Source organism: Crotalus tigris, unplaced genomic scaffold (assembly GCF_016545835.1).
Source record: "Crotalus tigris isolate CLP2741 ecotype Arizona unplaced genomic scaffold, ASM1654583v1 scf7180000019651.407290, whole genome shotgun sequence".
NCBI classification, from domain to species: domain Eukaryota; kingdom Metazoa; phylum Chordata; class Lepidosauria; order Squamata; family Viperidae; genus Crotalus; species Crotalus tigris.
The window spans coordinates 371,992-397,560 of NW_024097642.1; the positions used below are offsets into that span (position 1 = coordinate 371,992).

General features: G+C 43.4%; 1 protein-coding gene across 8 annotated transcripts in view; it reads left to right on the forward strand.

The window, feature by feature from the left end:
• The window catches only part of DYM (dymeclin), a 143,995-nt gene extending 119,717 nt beyond the window's left edge, over positions 1 to 24,278 (forward strand). For 5 of the 8 annotated variants that reach the window (XM_039364097.1, XM_039364098.1, XM_039364099.1 and 2 more), the window contains exon 15: positions 23,946 to 24,278. In XM_039364097.1, coding sequence (XP_039220031.1) covers positions 23,946 to 24,120 — 175 coding nt within the window. In that variant the 3' untranslated portion in view covers positions 24,121 to 24,278. Of the gene's footprint in view, positions 1 to 17,041; positions 17,064 to 17,967; positions 18,044 to 23,945 lie in introns of those variants that run through there. The other 3 variants (XM_039364096.1, XM_039364102.1, XM_039364103.1) reach the window with 3 other exon arrangements.
• Positions 24,279 to 25,569: the final 1,291 nt, after the last annotated feature.

Below are 25,569 nucleotides of genomic sequence, written 5' to 3' on the forward strand. Positions count from 1 at the left end.
GTCTCCCTTCTCCATTCTGGAAATGGCAGCCCCGTTTCCAGCAGAAGGGAGAAAAGGAAAGACGCATTGTCTGGAAGGATGCTAATGGGTCCCTGTAGGAAATGACCAGGCTGGACCGGAGGGAGGGGTCAAGTGCATCATCAGCCTTGAGTCCCTTTGTACCCACAAGTGATCAAAGTCCAGTCCACCCTGAATCCCATTGACTCTTATGTTCTGCCAGTGGTGGGATTCAAATAATTTAACAACCGGTTCTCTCTGAAATCACAGAACCCTTTAAGAGGTGCGTAAAAACCCGCCCTAGGGAAGGGCGGGCGGCGAGCTGCCCCATGCACCCCATACCTGTTTACTTCAGGGCCCCCATACCCAGGCCACTCCCCACTCGGTGATCTCCCCACGCCGGTTCAATGACCCAGCTGCCCACCCGCCTCTTCCCTTTCACTCCCCTCCCGAGCCGGACTGGGTCTCCACCATTCCAGAGCCAAAGGGGAGTGACGGCAACAGCCGCGTCTGCTGCTGGAGGGGCTTTCTTCGGTCCCCACCACCCCTGCCGCCCTTCCCCCTTCCATATCTTTGAGCACTTGACTCCCTTTTCTTCTCACCTTTTGTCTTCTTTGCTAAGTCTTGCCAGTTACAGAAGCCGTTCAGGCCATTATTTCCCTACAGCACCTGTGACGCCTGGACTAAACACCTCCTTGCAGCTGAATTCTGCTCCTTGCTTTAAACCAGGGTTCTCCAAACTCCAGATGCTGGCTGGGACATTCTAGGAGTTGAAGCGCCTTTAAGTTTTACGGTTGTCATGTCAGAGCATGCACAGTCTTATTGCGCTGAGGTAATCCAGGAGTAAATACAGTAAACAGTGGTTTGTAATTAAATGGTGGTTTATATTACACTATATCTACAAATATACACTAGAAATAAAATACATACATGTGGTGAAACAGCAAACTCCAATATACAGCAATTGCAGCAGTCAAATGGACCAGAGAGAAAAACTCCAGCAAAAAACTTCCCTTTTATACTCAGACTCTTAAAGGGATACAGTCCCTGCTTTCTCTTAAAGGGACACAGACACTGCTTTGTCATTCCTATCATTGCATCATCCACCTTACATTACCTCTTTACATAAGCTGTTTAGCTATTAATTATCCTGACATGTCAAGCTTGGGGACCCTGTTCTAACCCAAGCAAGCCCTCCAACAATACGCTCTCTCAGGAAAGAGCTTTCCCTGGAGCAGTGGCAGCGATCTTAGTAACACCGTGTTTTCCCCAAAATAAGACCTGGTCTTATTTTTATATTTTTATTTTTTGCCTCCAAAAGAGGCACCAGATCTTATTTTGGGGGTGGGGGGGTCTTTTCCACTCACCTCCAACACTGCCAGCCTCCCCCCCAGCTGGCCCCCTTCTTCCGCAGCCGAAGGAGCAGCTTAATTCTGCAGCTCCCGCCAGCATTTCGCACTCGGAGGCCTTTCTGGAAGGGCACTGGAGCTGATAACCGAGCTACAGATTGAATCCGTAGCTCGCTTCTTGGCTGCAGAGGCCTTCTGGAAAGGCCTCTGATGCCAAAATGCAGGCCGGGGGACGCCGACCAGAAGAAGTGGGCCGTTGAGGTGAGGCAGGTGTCAATTCACGGGAGGGCTAGTAAGCGGGTGTGGGGCACGTGGGGCAGTTCCACCCCCACGCCGCCCTAGCTTAGTTTCTAGGTGCGCGCCCTACCCCCAAACTAGGGCTTATTTTGGGGGTAGGGCTTATTTTAGGCCCACCCCCAAAAATCAAGCTAGGGCTTATTTCCGGGGTAGGCCTTACTTTCGGGGAAACACGGTATCATAGGCTGATAGTTCTTGAAAAATGAAGAACCTGGGTTGTAACTTAGTATACTCTTGAAAAACCAGTTAGGTTCACCGACTACATGAGGAATCCTCGAGTTATGTCAGTCCCATCGTAGTCATAACTCACAATGATCGTAAATTGGGTCCCTCACACGATCAACCCAATTTTGAAACCTTTTGGGGATCGGTCGTTAAGTGGTTCTCAGTGGGAAAGGTTTTTCTTAAAACTGGAAATCAATGCTCTTGTTTTGGGCAAAAACATTGTAAAACACAGTCACATGACCACAGGATGCTGCCAGGAGCCATTTGCCAGGTGTCTGCCAATGCTGCTAACATCGGATGTTTCTGCATTGACAACATTTTACCTTTTGCTTTTAGAGTTAGATGATGCTGGGAGGGGGGATGTGAACAAGAGTCCAGCTAGACCAGTGTTTCTCAACCTTGACAATTTTAAGGCATGTGGACTTCAACTCCCAGAATTCCACAGCCAGCAATGCTGGCTGTGGAATTCTGGGAGTTGAAGTCCACATGCCTTAAAATTGTCAAGGTTGAGAAACACTGAGCTAGACATAACAACACTAGACCTAGTGTGAGAATCAAGGTTATTGTAACCAGAGCTGATAAGGAATTGGCCAGGCTGGAGAACTGGAGAGGAAGCCCGTGTTTAAGCTAATTGGGGAATATGATTTATGACAGTTAATTGGAGGAGGGAATTGTGCGTTGATACTAGGTGCCCAGGGGAGGGGAATTCAGTTTTTGGCTTTGATTATGCAGTGCCGATGCTATGCTATTCAAAATAAAGATTCTTTAAGGTAAACATTGCCTCTGTCGGAACCATGACAGTACCTAAAGAGTGGACACATAACTGGTGTGTGAGTGTGTGTGTGTGAATCATCATAACTGTGAATCCAGGTCATAAGTATTCTCAGGGAGATCCATCATAACTTCATTCGGTTGCTAAGTGACCGTTTGTAAATCAAGGCTTTCCTGTATTTCAACTATGCTTTGTTGAGCAGGCCATTGTGGTCGGCTACCCTCAACTGCGTTCGAGCTAAAAAGGCAAAGTTTACAAACCACCACGCCAACTAAAATCGTGGAAAATCACATTATACCACGATGCAGGAAATCAGCCAGTCGCTGCTGCTGCTGCTTTCCACCAGGCTCTCTTGCAAGTCTTATTTGCTTAGTCTCTAGAAACCTCCTCAGGATGTTTGCTCCCATTTGGTTTGCTCTGCGCTCTAAAATCTGCATTTGTTTCTCTTAGCATTGCCACTTCTGTAGCAAGTCTTTCGGGTGTTTATATAGTTTTGTAGAGTGCTGTATTAAAGTTTTCTCAGAAAAACCACACGCTAAAGCCATCGTTTCTGCCTAGCCTCTGAATGGAGCAGTGTTTCTCAATCTTAGCAACTTTAAGATGGGTGCACTTCAGCTCCCACAATTCCCCAGCATCTTAAAGTTGCTAAGATTGAGAAACATTGGAACAGAGAGAGAAAAACAAGGGGCATTTTTATTTTGATGTTCCAAATTAGCTGATAGACAGCATGGAAGTTTGAACGACTGGGTTTTAAAAACAGCTTTCATGCATTCAATACATGCATTTAATGCATTTAATTTCTTGACCACTATCTTTTTTAATGGAAAGGGAGTCTTAGATCATCCTTGGCTATTAATGCTAACACAACTATAAAAACAAAAAAACACGGTGAGATCTGCCTGAAACTGTGTCTTTGGGTAAAATGGTTTTGTTTGTACTGGACAAACCCTAGCAGAGAATATCTTAGTCTGATCTTTGGCCCTAAGGGGTATTAATTATGGTACAGAAGGAGAGGTAATCATGGTTACATCTTTCAGCTACAAGCAGTTTTGGGGACGACACTGATTATTTCTGTCCATGTTTGCTTTGAACCTGCATTTGGGACAGCGAGCACCTGAATGAATAATCTGTGCAGAGGGATACAATGGAGCAAATGCGTCCCTAGTGGGTTTCTTGGATCCCTCAATAGCTTTCATCAGCAAGAACTTCTAGTCAGCTTAAGATAGTTGTCAGATATCTTATTTCCTGGCTTTATTTCAAGATCCAAACTCTTAACAACATAGAAAGATTTATGATAGAAGATTAGTAGCTCATTCCTGCATTGGTAATCACCAACTCTCACGCTTCCTCCTTCCGTTATATATTCAAGATGGACAGTATTTAATATTTATTTGTTATGTATATGTAGAGCCTAATGCTGGGAAAGATTGAGGGCAATAGAAGAAGGGGACGACAGAGAATGAGATGGCTGGATGGAGTCACTGAAGCAGTAGGTGTGAATTTAAATGGACTCCAGAAGATGGTAGAGGACAGGAAGACCTGGAGGAACATTGTCCATGGGGTCGCGATGGGTCGGACACGACTTCGCAATTAACAACAACAATGTAGGGCTGTGGGTCTATACATATATTGCATAGGGTAGGTTTAGGTGTGTGTCATGGGTGTGTTTCACTTTGAGTGCGGGCAACTAATTTCATTTTTGATATGTGCTGTTGTGCCCACAGTAAAAAAATGACAGTAAAGGTTATCTTATTTTACCTTACCTTACCTTATCATCCTATCCTATCCTACCCTACCTTAACTTACCTTATCATCTTATCTTATCGTATCCTATCATATCCTATCCTACCTTACCTTACCTTAACTTACCTTATCTTATCTTATCTTACCTTATCTAATGCTGTCTAAAATAGTCTTAATTGTGTTTTGATCATGCGTCATTATAGCAGGGTTGGCATGTTGTGTGAATAACTGTAATTCTTTACTGGGGCATTCACAGCAAACTGTAATGATATCAAATTGACAACACACGTGATGACATCAGCGAGCCCATGTGTCTCTTGCATGCCGGTATCTCTGACTTGATGCAGTTTGACTCGCAACCATTTCTTTCATGATCTTTCAAAGTTAACGACGGCACTAAAAAAAAAAGTGACTTGTGGCTGTTTTTCACAGACAGCCGTTCCAACCGTTGCAGCGTTTCCCATGAACAGGTAATCAGTATATACAGACCCTTGGCAACCGACTCCTATTTATGACGGTCGCAGAGTCCCTTGGGGTCACGTGATCCCCTTTTGCGACCTTCTGTCAAGCAAAGTCAATGAAAAAGGCCAGGTTTACTTAACAACCGCGTTGCTAACTTAACAACTCCCGTGATTCCCTTAACCTTTATGGCAGTGATGGCGAACCTTTTAGAGACCGAGTGCCCAAACTGCAACCCAAAACCCACTTACGCATCATTGGGTGCCAGATGGGTGTGGCCCATTGGGTGGGTGTGGCCAATTGGGTGGGCGTGGCTGCAGTGGTAACGGCAGACTGGGTGGTACTAAAAAGTTCAATCAATCAATTCCAACTTTGCAAGATCTTTTTTTTTCCCGCGAGAAGATGAAATTTACTGATTGAACCTTTTTTTTTTTTTTGCACATGGTGGCGGAGGCCTAAAGCGAAAAGGTTTTATAAAACCCAGCTGAAGGCCTAGGACTGGGGCGAGGGCGCGCGTGCCCACAGAGATTTAGGTGAAGGAAATTCCACTCAGCTCAGTTTTAATCTGGTGCTTTTTTTTTTTTTTTAATAGTACAATAACTACGGAACTTTCCATTCAAAATATACTCAGCATGGAACTAACAAGAGAGTATAGGAGTATCATTCAACATTCACCAGATATTCTAATACCTGGTGTAATTCTTGCCTTAAATGCTTGAATTAATTCAGTGTGAATTTGAAAATCTTCCTCTGAATACAGATTCCAGTATTTTTCTTTAATGGACTTATATTTATAATAATACAATACAATAATAATACTGTTAGTGGATTTGTATAAATGTATTTCTTTTTGTTCAGTTCCTGACTATGAACTACAAAGTACAAAGTACCCTAGGACTTAATAACAACAACAACAGAGTTAGAAGGGACTTCAGAGGTCATTTAGTCCAACAACCTGCTCAAGCAAGAGACCCTATATATACCATTTCAGACAAATAACTGTCTAGTCTCTCCTTAAAAACTTCCAGTGTTGGAGCATTCACCACTTCTGGTGGCAGGTTGTTCCACTGGCTAATTGTTCTAACTGTCAAGAAATTTCTCCTTAGTTCCAGGTTGCTTCTCTCCTCGATGAGTTTCCATCCATTGTTTCCTGTCCTGCCTTCAGGGGCTTTGGAGAAGAGCTTGACTCCCTCTTCTTTGGGGCAGCCCCTGAGATACTGGAACGCTGCTATCCTGTCCCCCCTTGTCCTTCTCTTCATTAAACTAGACATCCCCAATTCCTGTAACAATTTGTTGTATGTTTTACCTCCAGTCCCCTAATCATCTTTGTTTATTTATTTATTTATGAGACTTATATACCGCTTGTTGCTCTTCTCTGTGCTCTTTCTAGAGTCTCAACATCTTTTTTACATCGTGGTGACCAAAACTGGATGCAGGATTCCAAGTATGGCCTTACCAAGGCATTGTAGAGTGGTATTAATACTTCACGTGATCTTGATTCTATCCCTGTTAATGCAGCCCAGGACTGTGTTGGATTTTTTGGCAGCTGCAGCACACGGCTGGCTCATATTTAAATGATTGTCCACTAGGACTCCGAGGTCCCTCTCACAGTTACTACTATTGAGCATGGTGCCACCTATACTATACCTGTGCATTTGGTTTTTCTTGCCTAGATGTAGAACCTTGCTTTTTTCACCATTGAATTTCATTTTGTTAGATAGCACCCATTGTTCAAGTCTGTCCAGATCCTCCCCTGTCTTCTCCTATGGGACTCGTGGATGTATACGAAATTTAAGAGCGTCACAGCTACCATCACAAAAAGGCTACGGGGAGGGTCCATTTGCAGAATGACTTAAACAGAACTTTATAACACTCTCAGTTTCACAGAAAGCGAAACTTGCGAATCCACAAGATAAGTGATGCTTCTGTTATCCCTTCAGTCATGTCCAACTCCTGGCGATTCTGTGGGCCAGGACCCTCCGATCTTGCACTACTTTACAAGATAAGTAGGTTGCCCCCCCCAAAAAAAATATCCCTTAAATTACAAAACGCAAATTCATTTGAATCTAGTTTTTCTCTTCCAGTGTTTCTCTCAGCCTTCCTCAAGTCCTCCACATACAACTTTTACCACCATCTTTTTTCCACCCAGAATTGTAAATCCACTAAGCATGCTGTTCAATGGTCTTTTTTGTCTTTTTATTATTATTTTTTCTTTTTAATATTCACAATTAATCCAGATGTTTCCTTTCCCAGTTTTACTTTCTTTGTGAATTCTTCTCCACTTTCTTTGCTTTTGGCTAGCAAAGCAGCAGTTTTCTCCCTATCTTAAATTGTTAAGTGTTTGGGCCTCCTGTTTTGATTCCAGCTATCATTTCAAAACCTGCCTTCATAACTGTATAAATTAAACAGATAGGAAGGTAATATGCATCCTTGTCTGACTCCCTTTTTTAATTCTGAGTCACCCTACCCAAAGATAAAAACTAATTACTCCCCCATGCAGGGCATCCATCTCTTCTTCCCACGAAGTTGTGTAGAAAAATAGGACAAAAAAAGATTATCTTGGCTTTGATGACCAGAAACTAAATCTGCTCGTACTATGGAAGGATTTCTCTCTTTCTCCAGGATTAGTGGAGTCCATCTCACCAGAACACCCAACCTTTTGTTCTTTTCTTAGTCTGATGACAGGAGAGTGAATTAATTTTTAAATGCCTATTATCATGATTTCGATTTTAGTTTTATTTAGATTAGCCTACTCCCAAGTATACAAGGCTGCCAAATCAGAATGTCAAATGATGATGTGAAGCTGCTTCATCAACCACAAACGGCACTGATCCCAATTTGTGTTTACATCAAAATGCATAAACCAGTAAAAAAAAAAAAAATTACAGTTGTGGCTAACCCTGCAGAAGAGTCTTTAAGAGAAAGATTATAATGCAAGCAAAGAGGCAACTCTATATAGTTGCTACAAGATATTATTTATTATTTGTCTTTGAAACGAACATAATGGAGGACCCGATAATATCCTTTCAAGACGGTTTCAAGATTTTGGCCAAGTCAAATGATATTTAAGTGGTATTTCATTTCACAGGGCAGGTTAGGGACCGTCCTTTTCATATCTTATGCAAAGCAGCTGATCTCACTAGGGATAAAAAATCACATCTGTTGCTTATTTGGGAGTAAATGTGTGAACAGGAAGAGCTACAATATACAACTCAAGACTGAAGCCTTCTGCAGCTGAGTTGCTGCCTAATGAGGGCTGCAGTTGATTTTCCCTCTCGAAAAGAATTGCGTTTCAGAGGGCTGGGACGTGGAGGTAGGACCGGCTCAGAGAAGGAAATGCGAATTCAGCCCAGCCGAAAGGAATAGATGAGGATGTACTTTGTTCCTATGACATCAAAAAACAAAACAGGATTGATAGTGTAATTGAAAATAATGACCTATTTACGTCCATGTATTTGGAGGAGAACAGGTCAAGCCCCAAAGAGATATAGTTACGCTACTACAGGCCATCCTCGACTTACGATCACAATTGAGGCCAAAATTTCTGTTGTCAACTGAAACATTTGTTAAGTGAGGTTTGCCCCCTTTCACAAGCTTTCTTGCCACAGTATGTTTAGTCTGGTTTAAGGAAGAGAAGGATGAGTGGGGACAGGATAGCAGCCTTCCAGTATCTCAGGGGCTGCCCCAAAGAAGAGGGAGTCAAGCTCTTCTCCAAAGCGCCTGAAGACAGGACAAGAAGCAATAGATGGAACCAAGGAGAGAAGCAACCTGGAACTAAGGAGAAACTTCCTGATAGAATAATTAACCGGTGGAACAACCTGACTCCAGAAGCTGTGGATGCTCCAACACTGGAAGTTTTTAAGAAGAGTCTGGACAGCCATTTGTCTGATTGTGTCTCCTGCTTGAGCAGGGGGTTGGGCTACAACAGGGCTTTTCAACCAGTGGTACGGGTACCCCCTGTGGTCCATTGGCACCTGGCAGGTGGTGCGCGACCATCCCAGAAAAGGGGTAGTGGGGGAGGGGAATGAGCTGAACCGGTGGCAGCACCGCACAAGCCTGAGCGAGAGACGGCTGGAGCTGCAGGGCTGTCAGGGCTCAGCGGAAGCACCAGGATCAGCACCAGGCTCCAGCTGGAGCTCAGCACTGATCCTGATGCTTCTGCTGAGCCCAGAAGAAGCGCCGATCAGCTGGAATGTTGCAGCCTCTCCAGGGTCTTGTGATTTACATTCAGAGGCTTGGCAACCGATTCATATTTATGACGGTCACAGTGTCCCAGGGTCATGTGAAAGGACCAAAACCTACTGCAACCACTCAGCAGACGGGGGGAATAAAAACCAAACATCCCCCCACCCTACCCCCACTGCCAGTCCTCAACAGAAATGTTCACAACAATGAAAACCTCGGACAGGAGGAAGAGCATGGCCGGGCGGGCAGGCAGGTGTCTTGTTCGGCTGTGCCCTGGGGGAAACTTTTTTCAGTGCCATTGTAACTTCCAACAGTCACTAAGCGAACAGTTCTAAATCGAGGACTACCTGTACTTCATCATTGTTTTCCTTTTTTTTTTTTTTTTTTTGTTCAAGTTTTTGAGACCTTGCTAGGCAACTGGTGGTACTCGGATGTTGCCATATCCTAAAAGTGGTACAATGGGTGAAAAGGTGGAAAAGCCCTGGACTAGAAGACCTCCAAGGTCCCTTCCAACTATTATTATTATTATCGATCATCGCACAGTCAGCCAGATGTTCAGACTGGATTTGGCATTTTGTCTACCTATCGAGTCCTTACCCAGGACCTGGGATAGGCAGATGTGGATGTTTGATGGTATTACAGATATCGTCGCAGGATGGAAGCAGTTCCTAATAAGGCCGCCTTTTGCAATTGACTAATAGCGAATTTGTCAATGCCAATGGTGTTCAAGTGGTGCTCCAGTTGTTTTGGGATTGCACCCAAGGAGCCTATGACTATTGGTACTACCCTTGCTTGCTTTTGCCACAGTCTTTCTATTTCTATTTGTAGGTCTTTGTATTTTGTTATCTTCTCCAGTTCTTTCTCTTCTATTCTGCTGTCTCCAGGCACTGCCACGTCCACTATCCAGACTTTTTTGTCTTTCTTATCGACAATTGTTAAGTCTGGGGTGTTATGTTGCAGGTGCTTGTCTGTTTGAATTCTGAAGTCCCAGAGCAGTTTAATTTTATCATTTTCTATGACTTTCTCTATTTTATGATCCCACCAGTTTTTGCTTACAGGCAAATGATATTTTTTGCAGATCTTCCAATGCACCATTGTTGCTACTTTGTCATGCCGCTGCTTGTAGTCAGTCTGTGCAATCTTCTTGCAACAGCTTACCAGGTGGTCCACTGTTTCTTCAGCTTCTTTGCATAGGCGGCACTTACTGTCTGTTTCTGTCTTCTCAATTTTGACTTTGTATGCATTTGTCCTTAAGGCTTGGTCTTGTGCAGCCAGAATTAGTCCCTCGGTCTCTTTCTTCAATTTTCCTGCTCTTAGCCATTGCCAGGTTTTTTATTATTATCTGCTTTCCCAGCTATTTTTTTCATGTATTGGCCATGTAGTGCTTTGTCTTCCCATGCCTCTATTCTGTTCTTCATTTGGTCTTTCTTGTAGGCCAGTTTGGTCTCTCCAGTAGTTAGTAAGCCTTCCTGATATACTAATTTCAGTGCATCTTCATCATTGTTCTTCAGATATTCTTCCAAAGCCATTTTTTCTTCTTCAACCATCTGATGTACTTGTAGCATTCCACGCCCACCTATTTGCCTTGGTAGATAAAGTCTATCAATGTCACTGCGTGGATGAAGGGCATGATTCATTGTCATTATTTTTCTGGTCTGCCTATCCATTGCTTTTAGTTCTGCTTGAGTCCAGTCCACTATTCCAGCTGTGTACCTAATGACTGGGATTGCCCAGGTGTTGATTGCCTTTATGGTATTTCCTCCATTGAGTTTGGATTTTAAGATCTTCTTCACTCTCTTGATGTATTCACCTCTAATCTTTTTCTTGACTTCAGTGTGCTTGATGTTGTCAGCTTGAAGGATACCCAAGTATTTGTAGTACTCTTCCTCATCCAGACTCTTAATGTTATTTTCGTGGGGCATCTTGATTCCTTCAGTTTTTACTATTTTTCCTTGTTTGATAGTAAGTGTGGCACATTTGTCCAAGCCAAACTCCATTACAATATCTTGGCTATATATACGGACAGTGTTGAGCAGCGATTCTATTTCAGATGATGTTTTTCCATACAGCTTCAGATCATCCATGTAAAGGAGGTGGGATAGTCTAGCAGATGTTTTTGATGTTTGATAGCCATGTCCTGAGTTATTCAGTATTGTTGACAGAGGAAACAGTGCAATAACAAATAGTAATGGTGATAATGAATCTCCTTGAAATATTCCTCTCTTGATATTAACCTCTCCCAGCCTCTCACCATTGATCTGCAACTGTGTCTTCCATTGTGCCATCGATCTTTGCACAAATTTTCTGATGTTTCTACTGACTCCTGTTATTTCTAGGCACTTGATTATCCAATCATGTGGCAGAGAGTCAAATGCCTTTTTGTAGTCAATCCATGCCACATTCAGGTTGGTCTTCCTTCTCTTGCAGTTTTCCAAGATCATTTTGTCTATTAGGAGTTGATCTTTTGTTCCTCTGCTATTGGGGCGGTTTCCTTTCTGCTCAGGTGGAAAGAGATTGTTTTCAACTAGATGCTGTTGTACTGCATCAGCTACCACACCAGTTAGTAATTTGAAAGTTGTTGGTAAGCAGGTAATTGGCCTGTAGTTACCTGGTGTTGCCCCTTTTGCTGGATTTTTCATTATTAGGTAGGTTTTCCCAGTTGTTAGCCACTTTTCAATTTCTCCACCTTGTAGTATATTGTTGAACTGCTTGGCAATGAGTGGGTGTATAACAGTTAGATGTTTCAACCAAAACCCATGCAGTTCATCTTCACCTGGTGCTGACCAATTTTTGATTTTCTTTGCTCTTTTTTCTACCATTTTTGTTGTTATTACTAGTTCTTTCATTTCAACTTCTGTTTTATTTGCATCCACCTCTTTTAACCAAGCCGCATCCTTGTTGTATTTCTTTGGGTTATCCCATATCTGCTTCCAGAACTGCACTGTTTCTTCCTTGTCAGGTACTGACTGATTCCTTGCAGTTTCTCCATTGATGGATTGGTAGAAACGTTTCTGATTGGATTGAAATTGGAGGTTCTGCCTATAGTTTGCAATTCGAGCTTCATATCTACTGATTTTCCTGGCTATAGCTGTTATTTGTTGCTTTATTATTTCCAGTGCTTCCTTGATCTTCCTTGTTTCTAAGTGGTATTTCTTGATTAGGTATTCTTTGGTCTTCTTGTTCTTCAGCTTCTTTTCTTTCATCTGTTCTAGCTTGCTTGCATGTGATCTTAACTTGCTGATCTTATTTTCTAGTCTAACCTTCCATTTTTCTGGTGCACTGTTTGTTTGTTTTTCTTCTTTGTTGATTTTGCATCCCAGGTATTCAGTTATAACTGCAGCTGTGCTGTACATTAGTTGGTTTGTTTCTTGCAGTGAATTGGTGCTTATACTTGCTATTGCAGTATTTGCATCTTTTAATGCTTGTGCTAGCTGTTTCTTTGAAACAAGCTTCAATGCAGGCAGCCTTATTCTGTTGTTTTTGTGCTGTTCTAGATGCTCAGTTATTCTTTGTTTCAATTCTTTTATTTCTTTAGTTAGAGGGTTTTGTTCTTCCTGAGGAAGAGGTGCCTGGTTTCCAAATGAGAACAGTTGTATATCTCTGCTAGATTCCTTCACTGCCAACTTCCCCTGGTTTGCCTCTACATTCTGAATTACTTCTGGTAAGGCTTTGATTTCTTTGCCCTGGCTAAACCTTTGCAGTTCGTCCAATTCTGTTTCTGTGAATATTTTATTTCGTATTATAAATCGGCGTTGATCTGCTTGTTGTTATTATTATTATTATTATTATTATTTAAGAGAATCACTGCAGTTGCTACGTTGGTAACAGGGCTGTTAAGTGAATCTGGCTTACCCTTGACATTAATTGTCTGAAGATGATCACATGACCGCGGGACACTGCGACCGTCGTAAACATGAACCAGTTGTCAAGCTTCTGAATTTCGTTCACGTGATCACGGGAATTCCGCAACGGTTGTGTGAAAAACGGTGGTGAGTCACGTTTTTCAGTGCCGTTGTAACTGAAAAGAAGGAAGCAAGCTGTGGGGGTGACAAAGGGGGAAGATGGAAAGGCCCAGCAGGTGGATGGGAAGAAGCTGAGAATGGAGGTCGTGTCTGGGAGCTGAAATGAACTTGGCTCCAGTGACTGTGGAAGGTGAATTGTTGGCTTTAGCCTAGAGAATGGATGGCTGGTCGTCCTAAAATCGACCAGGAGCTGTTTGTAGCCCTGAAAGCTCACTGGAGGGTTGGGAAACGAGGAAGCCTCACCGAAGAGGAACATCCTAGAACAGTGTTTCCCAAACTTGACAATTTTAAGGCATGAGGACTTCAACTCCCAGAATTCCACAGCCAGCGTTGCTGGCTGTGGAATTCTGGGAGTTGAAGTCCTCATGCCTTAAAATTGTCAAGTTTGGGAAACACTGTCCTAGAACAAAATTATTAACCCAAAACAGGAGGCTTGTGTGTTTGTGGGTGTGCATTTGTGTGTCTCTGCCAGAAGATATAAAAATGATGAAAGGTTTAATTATCAAAAAGTCATCAGCTGAATCCAGGCAATTTGTATCCAGAGGCCCTGCTGGCTGTCACCCATGCCCAGGGGTAGGCGGCCTTGGCAACTTTATGACTCGTGGACTTCAACTCCCAGAATTCCTGAGCCAGCCGTGCTGAGGGAAAAGGGAGAGGTTTCCAAGCTGAGCCAGGCTGGCTGAGGAATTCTGGGAGTTGAAGTCCACGAGTCATAAAAGAGCCAAGGTTACTTACCCCTTCCCATGCCCTTATAAGCTGAGATTACTGCAGCATGCCCTGCGTAGGGCCTGCCCTTGAAGAGCATTCGGAAACTTCCACTGGTGCACAATGTGGCTTCCCCACGTAGTAAATGGTGCCGGATGCACGGCACATGTAACACCACCACCAGTTGCCAGTGTGTTTCTGGGGCCAATTCCAGGGGCTGGTTGTCACCTGTAAAGGCCTACGTGCAGTGGTGGGATTCAAATATGTGAACAACCAGTTCTCTGTGTGGATGCCGCTTCCAGCAGTCCATTCTGGGCCTGGGCAACAAAAAATCAGCTCCAGGTTCTGCCAAAGTGGTGCGAACCGGCTGAATCCCACCACTGTATCTTTCTTTCTTTCTTTCTTTCTTTCTTTCTTTCTTTCTTTCTTTCTTTCTTTCTTTCTTTCTTTCTTTCTTTCTTTCTCTCTTTCCTTCCTTCCATCCATCCATCCATCCATCCAATGGTGGGATTCAAATATGTGAACAACCGGTTCTCTGTGTGGATGCCGCTTCCAGTAGTCCATTCTGGGCCTGGGCAACAAAAAATCAGCTCCAGGTTCTGCCAAAGTGGTGCGAACCGGCTGAATCCCACCACTGTATCTTTCTTTCTTTCTTTCTTTCTTTCTTTCTTTCTTTCTTTCTTTCTTTCTTTCTTTCTTTCTTTCTTTCTTTCTTTCTTTCTTTCTCTTTCTTTCTTCCTTCCATCCATCCATCCATCCATCCAATGGTGGGATTCAAATATGTGAACAACCGGTTCTCTGTGTGGATGCCGCTTCCAGCAGTCCATTCTGGGCCTGGGCAACAAAAAATCAGCTCCAGGTTCTGCCAAAGTGGTGCGAACCGTCTGAATCCCACCACTGTATCTTTCTTTCTTTCTTTCTTTCTTTCTTTCTTTCTTTCTTTCTTTCTTTCTTTCTTTCTTTCTTTCTTTCTTTCTCTCTTTCTCTCTTTCTCTCTTTCCCTTCCTTCCATCCATCCATCCATCCAATGGTGGGATTCAAATATGTGAACAACCGGTTCTCTGTGTGGATGCCGCTTCCAGTAGTCCATTCTGGGCCTGGGCAACAAAAAATCAGCTCCAGGTTCTGCCAAAGTGGTGCGAACCGGCTGAATCCCACCACTGTATCTTTCTTTCTTTCTTTCTTTCTTTCTTTCTTTCTTTCTTTCTTTCTTTCTTTCTTTCTTTCTTTCTTTCTTCCATCTATCCATCCATCCATCCATCCATCCAGTGGTGGGATTCAAATATGTGAACAACTAGTTCTCTGTGGGGATGCTGCTTTTGGAAGTCCGTTCTGGGCCTGGGCAACAAAAATGAGCTCCTGGTTCTGCCGAAGTGGTGCGAACTGGCTGAATCCCACCACTGTCTACGTGGCTTGGGACCGGCGTACCCGAGGGACCATCCTTTTCCAAACGTCTCCACTCGTCCAGTTTGACCCAGCCGATGGGGCGTTTTGCAGACCCCATCAGCCAAAGGGTGCCGGCTGGCAGGCAGTAGAAGAGGGTCTTTTCCCGCAGTAGCCCCTGCTCTGTGAAGTAGCCTCCCCTCCCCTTGGACCTTTCACGAGGCTTTCCAAACCTGGCCTGAGACTCGGAATGTGTTAAGGGCCCCTTTCCCTGGCTCCGCTGTTAGTTGATTAATGATCTCGGCTGCAGTTTGTATTTATCTTCTGGATGTTTTTACCATTTTATTGTTTTAATTGTTCTGTAATTTTAGAACTGTAAGCCACCCAGAGTCACTTGGTCGAGTTGGGCTGCTTATAGAAATTGAATGAATGAATAAACAAATAGCTGCCAATTTATGTCACTGAGAGAAATGACGAAGCGCCAAGAGCTTTGGCCAGGCTCTTTTGATAACTATAGACAGGAGTCATATTCCTGGTTTGGGTTTATCAAATCAATTTATCTCCTTCCCTAATGGGCAAGGCAGCTCCAGGTGAAAAATAGCCTTTTAGCATACATGTTAGGTATGGATGTACAGGTTATAACTTACTAAGGTCTACACAGTTAGAGGGACGAGAACTGAAAGTTACAGTATGGGGGGAAAGGCTTAATTTAAATAGCTGCTGTCTAAATTATCTCCAAAAATAACCACGAAGCTAAAACCGAAACTGCTTTTTCATAGTCTTTTGTTTAAATAAGAGGGAAAATGGAAATATTATGTGGCACTGCCTCTTCCAGTCAAACCCTTTGGATTTTTAAAAGCACTCTATAATCCCACCTTCAAAACAATGATTTTGAGCACAGCTTGCAAGATCTTTCAAACTGCTGTTTAAAACATGTACCCATATTCATCTCAGCCTTTTTCAACTTATAATAATAATAATAGTAGTAGTAGTAATAATAATAATAATAATAATAAAGTTGGAAGGGACCTCGGAGGTCATCTAGTCCAACCCCCTGCTCAGGCAGGAAACCCTATACCATTTCAGACAAATGGCTGTCCAGTCTCTTCTTAAAAACTTCCAGTGTTGGAGCATTCACCTGCTTTTGGAGGCAGGTTGTTCCACTGGTTAATTGTTCTAACTGTCAGGAAGTTTCTCCTTAGTTCCAGGTTGCTTCTCTCTTTGATGAGTTTCCATCCGTTGCTTCTTGTCCTGCCTTCAGGCGCCTTGGAAAATAGCTTGAAGAAATAGAGGTCGGAAATGCAACTGTTTTTCTATAAAAAATCAGATTATTTCATAGAGGTAAATTTCTCATCAGCATTAGCAAGTGTTTCAAAACTACCTCATAGCTAGTTGAGTTGTAGTGAATCTACAACTAGTGTAAACTAATCAGCTACTTCTGTTCTGGGAAGCATAATTGCACAAAGTGGAAATTATTCTAACAAGGTGAGATGCCAATTAAAATAAAGGCTGAAGCTAATATAGATTAATTATCATAACAGAAGGAAAGACCTAAGAAAACTAAGCCTAATTAAGGTATTCTGCATTGGACTCTTCATTTATATATCTCAAAAAAGCTCATTCTGCTTTTATGCATGTGACAGCAATAATATATTCCCTCTCTCTACAGGTAGTCCTTGACTTACAACAATTCATTTCGTTACCCTTCGACTAAAAAAACTGACTTATGACCATTTTTCACACCTATGACTGCTGCAGGCTCCCCACGGTTGAATGTGTGAAAAACGGTCATAACTCACTGTTTTCAATGCCATTGTAACTTCAAACGGTCACTAAACGAAAGATTGTAAAAAGGACTGTCTGTATCATTAAATACTCACTGGAACATTTCTATTGTTTTGCAGGAAATAAATTATATTGTCCAAATTCAAACCAGTATATGATGGTCTCATGTTAAACCAGTCAGAATGTCTGGTTAAAGGCAATGATGTCTGCAACAATCCAGGTTAAATGTTATGAGATCATAAGTGATGGGGGTTAGGTCTAGAGCAGGGGTAGGCAACCTTGGCTCTTTTATGACTGGCAGACTTCAACTCCCAGAATTCCTGAGCCAGCCATGCTGAGGGGAAAGGGAGAGGTTTCCAAGCTGAGCCAGGCTGGCTGAGGAATTCTGGGAGTTGAAGTCCACCAGCCATAAAGGGAGCCATAATTCCCCCATGCTGGCTCAGGAATTCTGGGAGTTGAAGTCCACCAGTCATAAAAGGGCCAAGTTTGAAGACCCCTGGCTTAAATATTTAAATATTTTTCCTCACAGTCACATGATCAAAATTCAGGCATTTGGGCAGGGGTAGACAACCTTGGCTCTTTTATGTCTCATGGACTTCAACTCCCAGAATTCCTGAGCCAGCCATGCTGAGGGGAAAGGGAGAGGTTTCCAAGCTGAGCCAGGCTGGCTGAGGAATTCTGGGAGTTGAAGTCCACCAGCCATAAAGGGAGCCATAATTCCCCCATGCTGGCTCAGGAATTCTGGGAGTTGAAGTCCACCAGTCATAAAAGGGCTAAGTTTGAAGACCCCTGGCTTAAATATTTAAATATTTTTCCTCACAGTCACATGATCAAAATTCAGGCATTTGGGCAGGGGTAGACAACCTTGGCTCTTTTATGTCTCATGGACTTCAACTCCCAGAATTCCTGAGCCAGCCATGCTGAGGGGGAAGGGAGAGGTTTCCAAGCTGAGCCAGGCTGGCTCAGGAATTCTGGGAGTTGAAGTCCACAGGTCATAAAAGAGCCGAGGTTGCCTACCCCATAGTGAAAGCCATGGTTTTCCCAGGAGAAACGTAGGGACCCTAAGGAAGGCCGAGCGCCGAAGAATGGATGATTTTGAACCGTGATACGGGAGAAGAGTCTGGAGAGTCCCTTGGACTGCAAGGAGATCAAATCGGTCGATCCTAAAGGAAATCCATACTGACCGTCCTTTGGAAGGAGGGACCCTGAAGCTGAAGGTCAAAGACTTTGGCCATCTGACCATAGGAGAGGACTCCTTGGAGAAGACCCTGATGAGGTGGGGAAAGACGGAAGGCGAAAGGAGGGGGTGGCCGAGGATGCGATGGCTAGATAGAGACATCAATGCAACGTGGATTTGAGCAAAGCCCAGGAGACGGAGGAGGGCGTCCATGGGGTTGCGAAGAGTCGGACACAACTTAGTGACTGAGCCACAACAACCTTTAGGAGGATAAGAGCAGATGATCTCAAGCAGCCCTGTTCCAGAAGTAGCTTTTTAGGGTTATTCGGTCTTCTGAAAGAGGTTTGGTTATTCTCCAGAGAAATTATTTTCATATTAGCTTGCCTGGGGTGATTCTGAATCCTACAGAGCAGTAGTTCAAGGAGGTAAAGATTTTTTAATATTTCTTTTAATAAAAGAGATTGAAGTGTTTTAGTTTTTAATAACTCTTCAGATTTATGCAGCACATGAACCTGGAAATTTTTTTTTTTTATACACTGAGAAGGCATTAGAGATATTTTATTAGTTTCATTATCTTCCCCAAATGGCAGGCTTTCACCCTTAAGTAAGAACAACTGTTTTCAATAGGAAAACTCCAAACCACATGTATTGATTTCCCAGGCTCCAGCTAACCAGACATTCCAAATACTGACTTTTTTAGAGGGTGATATCAAACATTTGAGTACATTACTGCCACATAGCTAGAAATTAAGCTGACGGTTTGTCGGAGGAAAATCTGCAGCCCATAATCTGCTGTGGGTAGCACATGTTGCTTTGCCTCACTTGGCTGTGAGGAAAGAGGTACGCTGGCTGCTTTAGGGGGTTGCGTTGTAGAGATGTTATTGTTTTTACCTTAAATACTTCCTTTTCACTGTTTTAGTAATAAAATGCATATTTTTGTTTCTTGGAAAACAAAACTCATTGGCTATTTTAAAGAGCTCTACTGGAAATGAGATCGTCGTACACTGTTTAGCAAAGGCAGAGTTCAGGTCTGCTATATATATAGATCTATATCTATATATTGAGAGAAAGAGAGAGAGAGAGAGAGAGAGAGAGAGAGATGTATATATGTGTGTATATATATATGTGTGTAATAATAATAATAATAATGACTCGATAGGTAGACAAAATGCCAAATCCAGTCTGAACATCTGGCTGACTGTGTGATGATCCATAATAATAATAATAATAATAATAATAATAAAAATAATAATAATAAATAATAATAAAGATAGATAGATAGATAGATAGATAGATAGATAGATAGATAGATAGATAGAGGACGTGGCAGTGCCTGGAGATATCAGAATAGACGAGAAAGAATTGGAGAAGATAACAAAATACAAAGACCTACAAATAGAAATAGAAAGACTGTGGCAAAAGCAAGCAAGGGTAGTACCAATAGTCATAGGCGCCTTGGGTGCAATCCCAAAACAACTGGAGCACCACTTGAACACCATCATTGGCATTGACAAATTCGCTATTAGTCAATTGCAAAAGGCGGCCTTGCTAGGAACTGCTTCCATCCTGCGACGATATCTGTAATACCATCAAACGTCCACATCTGCCTATCCCAGGTCCTGGGTAAGGACTCGATAGGTAGACAAAATGCCAAGTCCAATCTGAACATCTGGCTGACTGTGCGATGATTCATAATAATAATAATAATAATAATAATAATAATAATAATAATAATAATAATAATAATAATAATAATAATAAAGTTGGAAGGGACTTTGGAGGTCATCTAGTCCAACCCCCTGCTCAGGCAGGAAACCCTACACCATTTCGGACCAATGGCTGTCCAGTCTCTTCTTAAAAACTTCCAGTGTTGGAGCATTTACTGCTTCTGGAGGCAGGCTGTTCCACTGATTGATTGTTCTCACTGTCAGGAAGTTTCTCCTTAGTTCTAGGTTGCTTCTCTCCTTGGTTAGTTTCCACCCGTTGCTTCTTGTCCTGCCTTCAGGTGCTTTGGACAATAGCTTGACTCCCTCTTCTTTGGGGCAGCCCCTGAGATATTGGAATACTGCTATCATGTCCCCCCTTGTCCTTCTCTTTGTTAAACTAGACCTACCCAATTCCAGCAACCGTTCCTTATATGGTTTAGCCTCCAGTCCCCTAATCATCTTTGTTGCTCTTCTCTGTACTCTTTCTAGAGTCTCAACATCTTTTTAACACTGTGGTGACCAAAACTGGATGCAGAATTCCAAGTGTGGCCTCACCAAGGCATTGTAAAGCGGTATTAATACTTCACATGGTCTTGATTTTATCCCTCTGTTAATGCAGCCCAGCACTGTGTTGGCCTTTTTGGCAGATAGATAGATACATAGATAGATAGATAGATAGATAGATAGATAGATAGATAGATAGATAGATAGATAGATAGATAGATAGATAGATGAGAGAGAGATGAGAGAGACAGAGCGAGACACAGACAGACAGAAAGGTAGGTAGATAGATAGATAGATAGATAGATAGATAGATAGATAGATAGATAGATAGATAGATAGATAGATAGATAGATAGATAGATAGATGGATGGAGATACAAATATAGATATATAGATATATAGATATGGACTATAGACTATATCTATATCCCAGAATTCCACAGCTAGCCAAGCTATTGTTGAGAATTCTGGGAGTTGAAATCCATTCACCTTCAAGTACAGCTAGTCCATACTTGGGACCACAACTGAGCCCAAAATTTCCATTGCTAAGCAAGACATTTGTTAAGTGAGTTTTGCCCCTTTTTACGACCTTTCTTGCCACGGTTGTTAAGTGAATCCCTGCAGTTGTTAAGTTAGTAACCCGCTTGTTAGGTGAATCTGGCTTCTCCCTCGACTTTAATTGTCAGAAGGTCGCCAAAGGGGATCGCGTGACCCTGGGACGCCACAATCCGTTGTAAATACGAAGCAGTGGCCAAGCGTCTGAAGGTTGATCAGGTGTCCCTGGGGCTGCTGCAGTGGCTAATAAGTGTGAAAAACATTCCTAAGTCGCTTTTGTTCAGTGCCCTTGTAACTTTGAACCGTCACCAAATGAATTGTGTTCAGTTGAAGACTACCCGTGTGTGGACTTCCTGTCCCAGAATCCCACAGCCACCCTAGCCGTGGCAGAGGATTCTGGGAGTTGAAGTCCATTCACCTTCAGTTGGCCAAGGTGAGGAAACACAGCCATGAGGGTACATATTAATCTTGTGATTATTTTTCGTGGGGGCACCAAAAGAGCGTTGCAAATGTTTTGGCAGCGGAAGATGCCGTATTACCAACAGTTTTGGACAAGGAAGAAAGGGAGGAGTGTTTCCAAATGCAGTCTTAATATATCATCATTCCTTTAAATTAGGATCAAAATTAAATTAATATATTTACAAAAATCAGGTGTCACGAGGGGAAAGGCTACCAGGAAAGGAACAGGATATCCGTGTCGTGCCTCAGACTCTGTTCCCCATCGTCGTGTTTTCCACCAAAGTGTTTCCATGCAACCTTCCACTTTGTTACTAGAAATGCGACTCTTTTCCCTTTTTCCTGAAATTGAAAAGCTGAGCTAGAGGAAATCCTTCCTTTGGAACTGAAATTGTCCCTGATATTCCCAGAACTTGGGGTGAGGACACACCTCCACTTGAGCTTAAAATGTGTCCCCGTTGAACTCAACAACGGGAGGCGTCTGCGTCAAGATCACCTTGCTCTAAGTTCAGATGGATGTTTTGACCCTGATATGCTTGTTGAGGGGAATCGAATACTCCGAGAGAGACGGGCAGTTAAGAAATATGAAATATTTCAGTACAGAGAAGAGCAACAAAGAGGATCAGTGGACTGGAGGCTAAAACATATAAAGAAACGGTTGCTGGAATTGGGGATGTCTGGTTTAACGAAGAGAAGGACGAGGGGGGACAGGATAGCAGCCTTCCAATATCTCAGGGGCTGCTCCAAAGAAGAGGGAGTCAAGCTATTCTCCAACTAAGGAGAAACTTCCTGACAGTGAGAACAATTAACCAGTGGAACCACCTGCCTCCAGAAGCAGTGAATGCTCCAACACTGGAAGTTTTTAAGAAGAGACTGGACAGCCATTTGTCTGAAATGGTACAGGGTTTCCTGTCTGAGCAGGGGGTTGAACTAGATGACCTCCAAGATCCCTTCCAACTTTTATTATTATTATTATTATTATGGATCATTGCACAGTCAGCCAGATGTTCAGACTCGATTTGGCATTTTGCCTACCTATGATGATGATGATGATGATGATGATGATGATGATGATGATGATGATATAAATGAATTTTCAATTTGATGCATTGGCTCAGGGTTGTGGAGGTGAGATCCAGCCTAATTGGAGCAAAGCACAAAGTCGAATGAAGTAAAACTTCGTGTCTGAATAACCTTTATCGCGAAGCTTCTTTTTAGGAGATATAAAGACAGCGGAATTTGCTGTAAAACAAGACAAACCCTCCAGAAGCCATGCCGGCTATATGATCCACGGACTACAGGATTCCCCCAGCCCATAATTCCCTAACCGCTCTGGCAAACGTGGCTTATTGTTAACTGCTAAGATTCTCTCAGCTGGTGGGAAAGCGGGAATGGATGACTGAATTTGGCTTTTGCTGTTTCTGCAGTTGTAGATGACAGCTTGTGGAAAACCACACACAAACTGCGCAACGGTTCCCATAACATTTTGTATTACATCTTGGCAACAAGTGCCTTGTTTTTTGAGTTGCATGAAAAGATGGTTTGGATTCTTCTCCCCCCCCTTTTCCCCCCTCCCAAAAGTAAAATCTACAAACCTGCCAAAACCGGCAGCCTCCTTTGCGTCACTAATGAAATCATCCTGGATGGTTGCGTAGATGATAAAAATAAAGTAAAATAACAGAACTGCAGAATTGGAAGGGACCTTGGAGGTCTTCTAGTCCAACCCCCTGCTCGGGCAGGAAACCCTAGACCAGGGGTAGGCCACCTTGGCTCTTTTATGACACGTAGACTTCAACTCCCAGAATTCCTGAGCCAGCCTGGCTCAGCTTGGAAACTTCTCCCTTTCCCCTCAGCATGGCTGGCTCAGGAATTCTGGGAGTTGAAGTCCACCAGTCATGAAGGGGGCCATAGTTCCCCCATACTGGCTCAGGAATTCTGGGAGTTGAAGTCCATGAGTCATAAAAGAGCCAAGGTTACCTATCTCTGACCTAGGCCCTGCTGGCTGTCACCCATGCCCAGAGGCAGGCGGCCTTGGCTCTTTTATGACTGGTGGACTTCAACTCCCAGAATTCCTGAGCCAGCCATGCTGAGGGGAAAGGGAGAGGTTTCCAAGCTGAGTCATGCTGGCTGAGGAATTCTGGGAGTTGGAGTCCACCAGTCATAAAAGGGCCAAGTTTGAAGACTCCTACCCTAGGCCTAGAGTCTAGAGCAGGGGTAGGCCACCTTGGCTCTTTCATGACTCATGGACTTCAACTCCCAGAATTCCTGAGCCAGCCATGCTGAGGGGAAAGGGAGAGGTTTCCAAGAGGAGCCACGTTGCCTCAGGAATTCTGGGAGTTGAAGTCCACGAGTCATATGAAAGAGCCAAGGTTGCCTATCCCTGGCCTATACCATTTCAGACAAATGGCTGATTAATCCACCCTTTTCTGCCTTTGCCATTTTTTTATTTTCATTTTCATTTTATTTTTTTAAAAAGAAGTATTGCTTTGCTCTTTGACATCTGCCACTGAACTTTATTTCCACGGTGTTTGGGTGCAGCTCTCTTAAAGGAAAACTCCTCTTTTCTTTGTTCCTTTTTCCCGTTTCTTTCTTTCTTTCTTTCCCCCCCTCTGCCCTTGTCTTGCAGCTACACCTGCCGCCATTTGCGGAGATACGTCTGTGTCTTGGACAGATTGTATTTCCCCCGCCAGTCCCACTGCTCTGCGCTGGAGCGTTGCTTCTCAGCCCTCGGGGACCACGGAGAGGAACTCTTGACTTTAACTTGCTCTCACATGCTCAGATCCTATGCTTCCAGGTTGTGAACCTCCGCTCTCCACTTACCGCATGCTGCATGCCACGCGTGACCGGCCTGTGCATGAGCGAAGGGGGCAAGTGGGAGGCGCGGAAAGTGTGTGTGGGGGGGAGGCTGTCAGATTTTAGATGGCCAGTAACTTTTACTAACAAAGCAGCCGCTGGTGTCACGTAGCATCCACACACCGTACAAAAAAGCAAGCCGGTTGTGGTTTTTCACACTGAGTAAAGTAGAGGTGGGCAGGACCTTCTTTCTTCCCAGAAATGGAGTGTTTAATTTCCTTTGTAAGTACAAAGGTAGTCCTGGACTTACAACAAGTTCATTTAGTCACATGACTTACAACCGTTGCAGCACCCCCGTGGTCACCTGGCTTACATTCGGATGGTTGACCACTGACTCACATTTATGACAGTTGCAATGCCCTGGAGTCATGTGCTTCCCCTTTTGCGACCTTCTGACAAGCAAAGTCAGTGGTGATGGTAGTAGTAGTAGTAGTAGTAGTAGTAATAAAGTTGGAAGGGACCTTGGAGGTCATCTAGTCCAACCCCCCGCTCAGCAGGAAATAATATACCATTTCAGACCAATGGCTGTCCAGTCTCTTCTTAAAAACTTCCAGTGTTGGAGCATTCACCGCTTCTGGAGGCAGGTGGTTCCACAGGTTAATTGTTCTGACAATCAGGTGAAACTACATTCTGTGTTACTAATTTAAGAACTAATTTGCCACCAACTGTGGCAAAAAAGGTCGTAAAATAGGGCAAAACTCACTGAACAGTTTTCCCACTTAGCAACATCAGTTTTGGGCTCAATTTTGCGGTAACTTGAGGACGACCTGTATTAAATATCACTCTTTTCCCAGTTCAGCTTCATTTTCACATCCACACCAGCTGTGTCATTTAACTAGCATAGGTGGGAATAGAATTGAACCTTTCCTGTGGCTCAAGATGGGTCCTTGGTACCCTCTGCGCTTGCTTGTTTTCTTGCAGACATTTCATTACCCAACTGTTGTTATTGATGATGTTGCCTAGTTTGGGTAATGAAATGTCTGCAGGAGGACAGCCAAGCTCAGAGAGCACCAAGGACTTCACAGATATTCTCTTCTGTATTTTCAAGTCATGTAGAGAACTAATTATTATTTGGGAAGTCTGTATTTTCACTCCCCTGGAAAGGCAGGATTTGTTTCTATCCCACTGTTACCATTTTTATAAGCAACTCAGGGTTGCTTATAAAGTCTTAAAGTTGCCAAAGTTGAGAACCCCTGATCTAGGCCAGGGGCCTTCAAACTGGGCCCTTTTATGACTGGTGGACTTCAACTCCCAGAATTCCTCAGCCAGGCACGCTTCATCTAGGCCAGGGGCCTTCAAACTGGGCCCTTTTATGACTTGTGGACTTCAGCTCCCAGAATTCCTCAGCCAGGCACGCTTCATCTAGGCCAGGGGCCTTCAAACTGGGCCCTTTTATG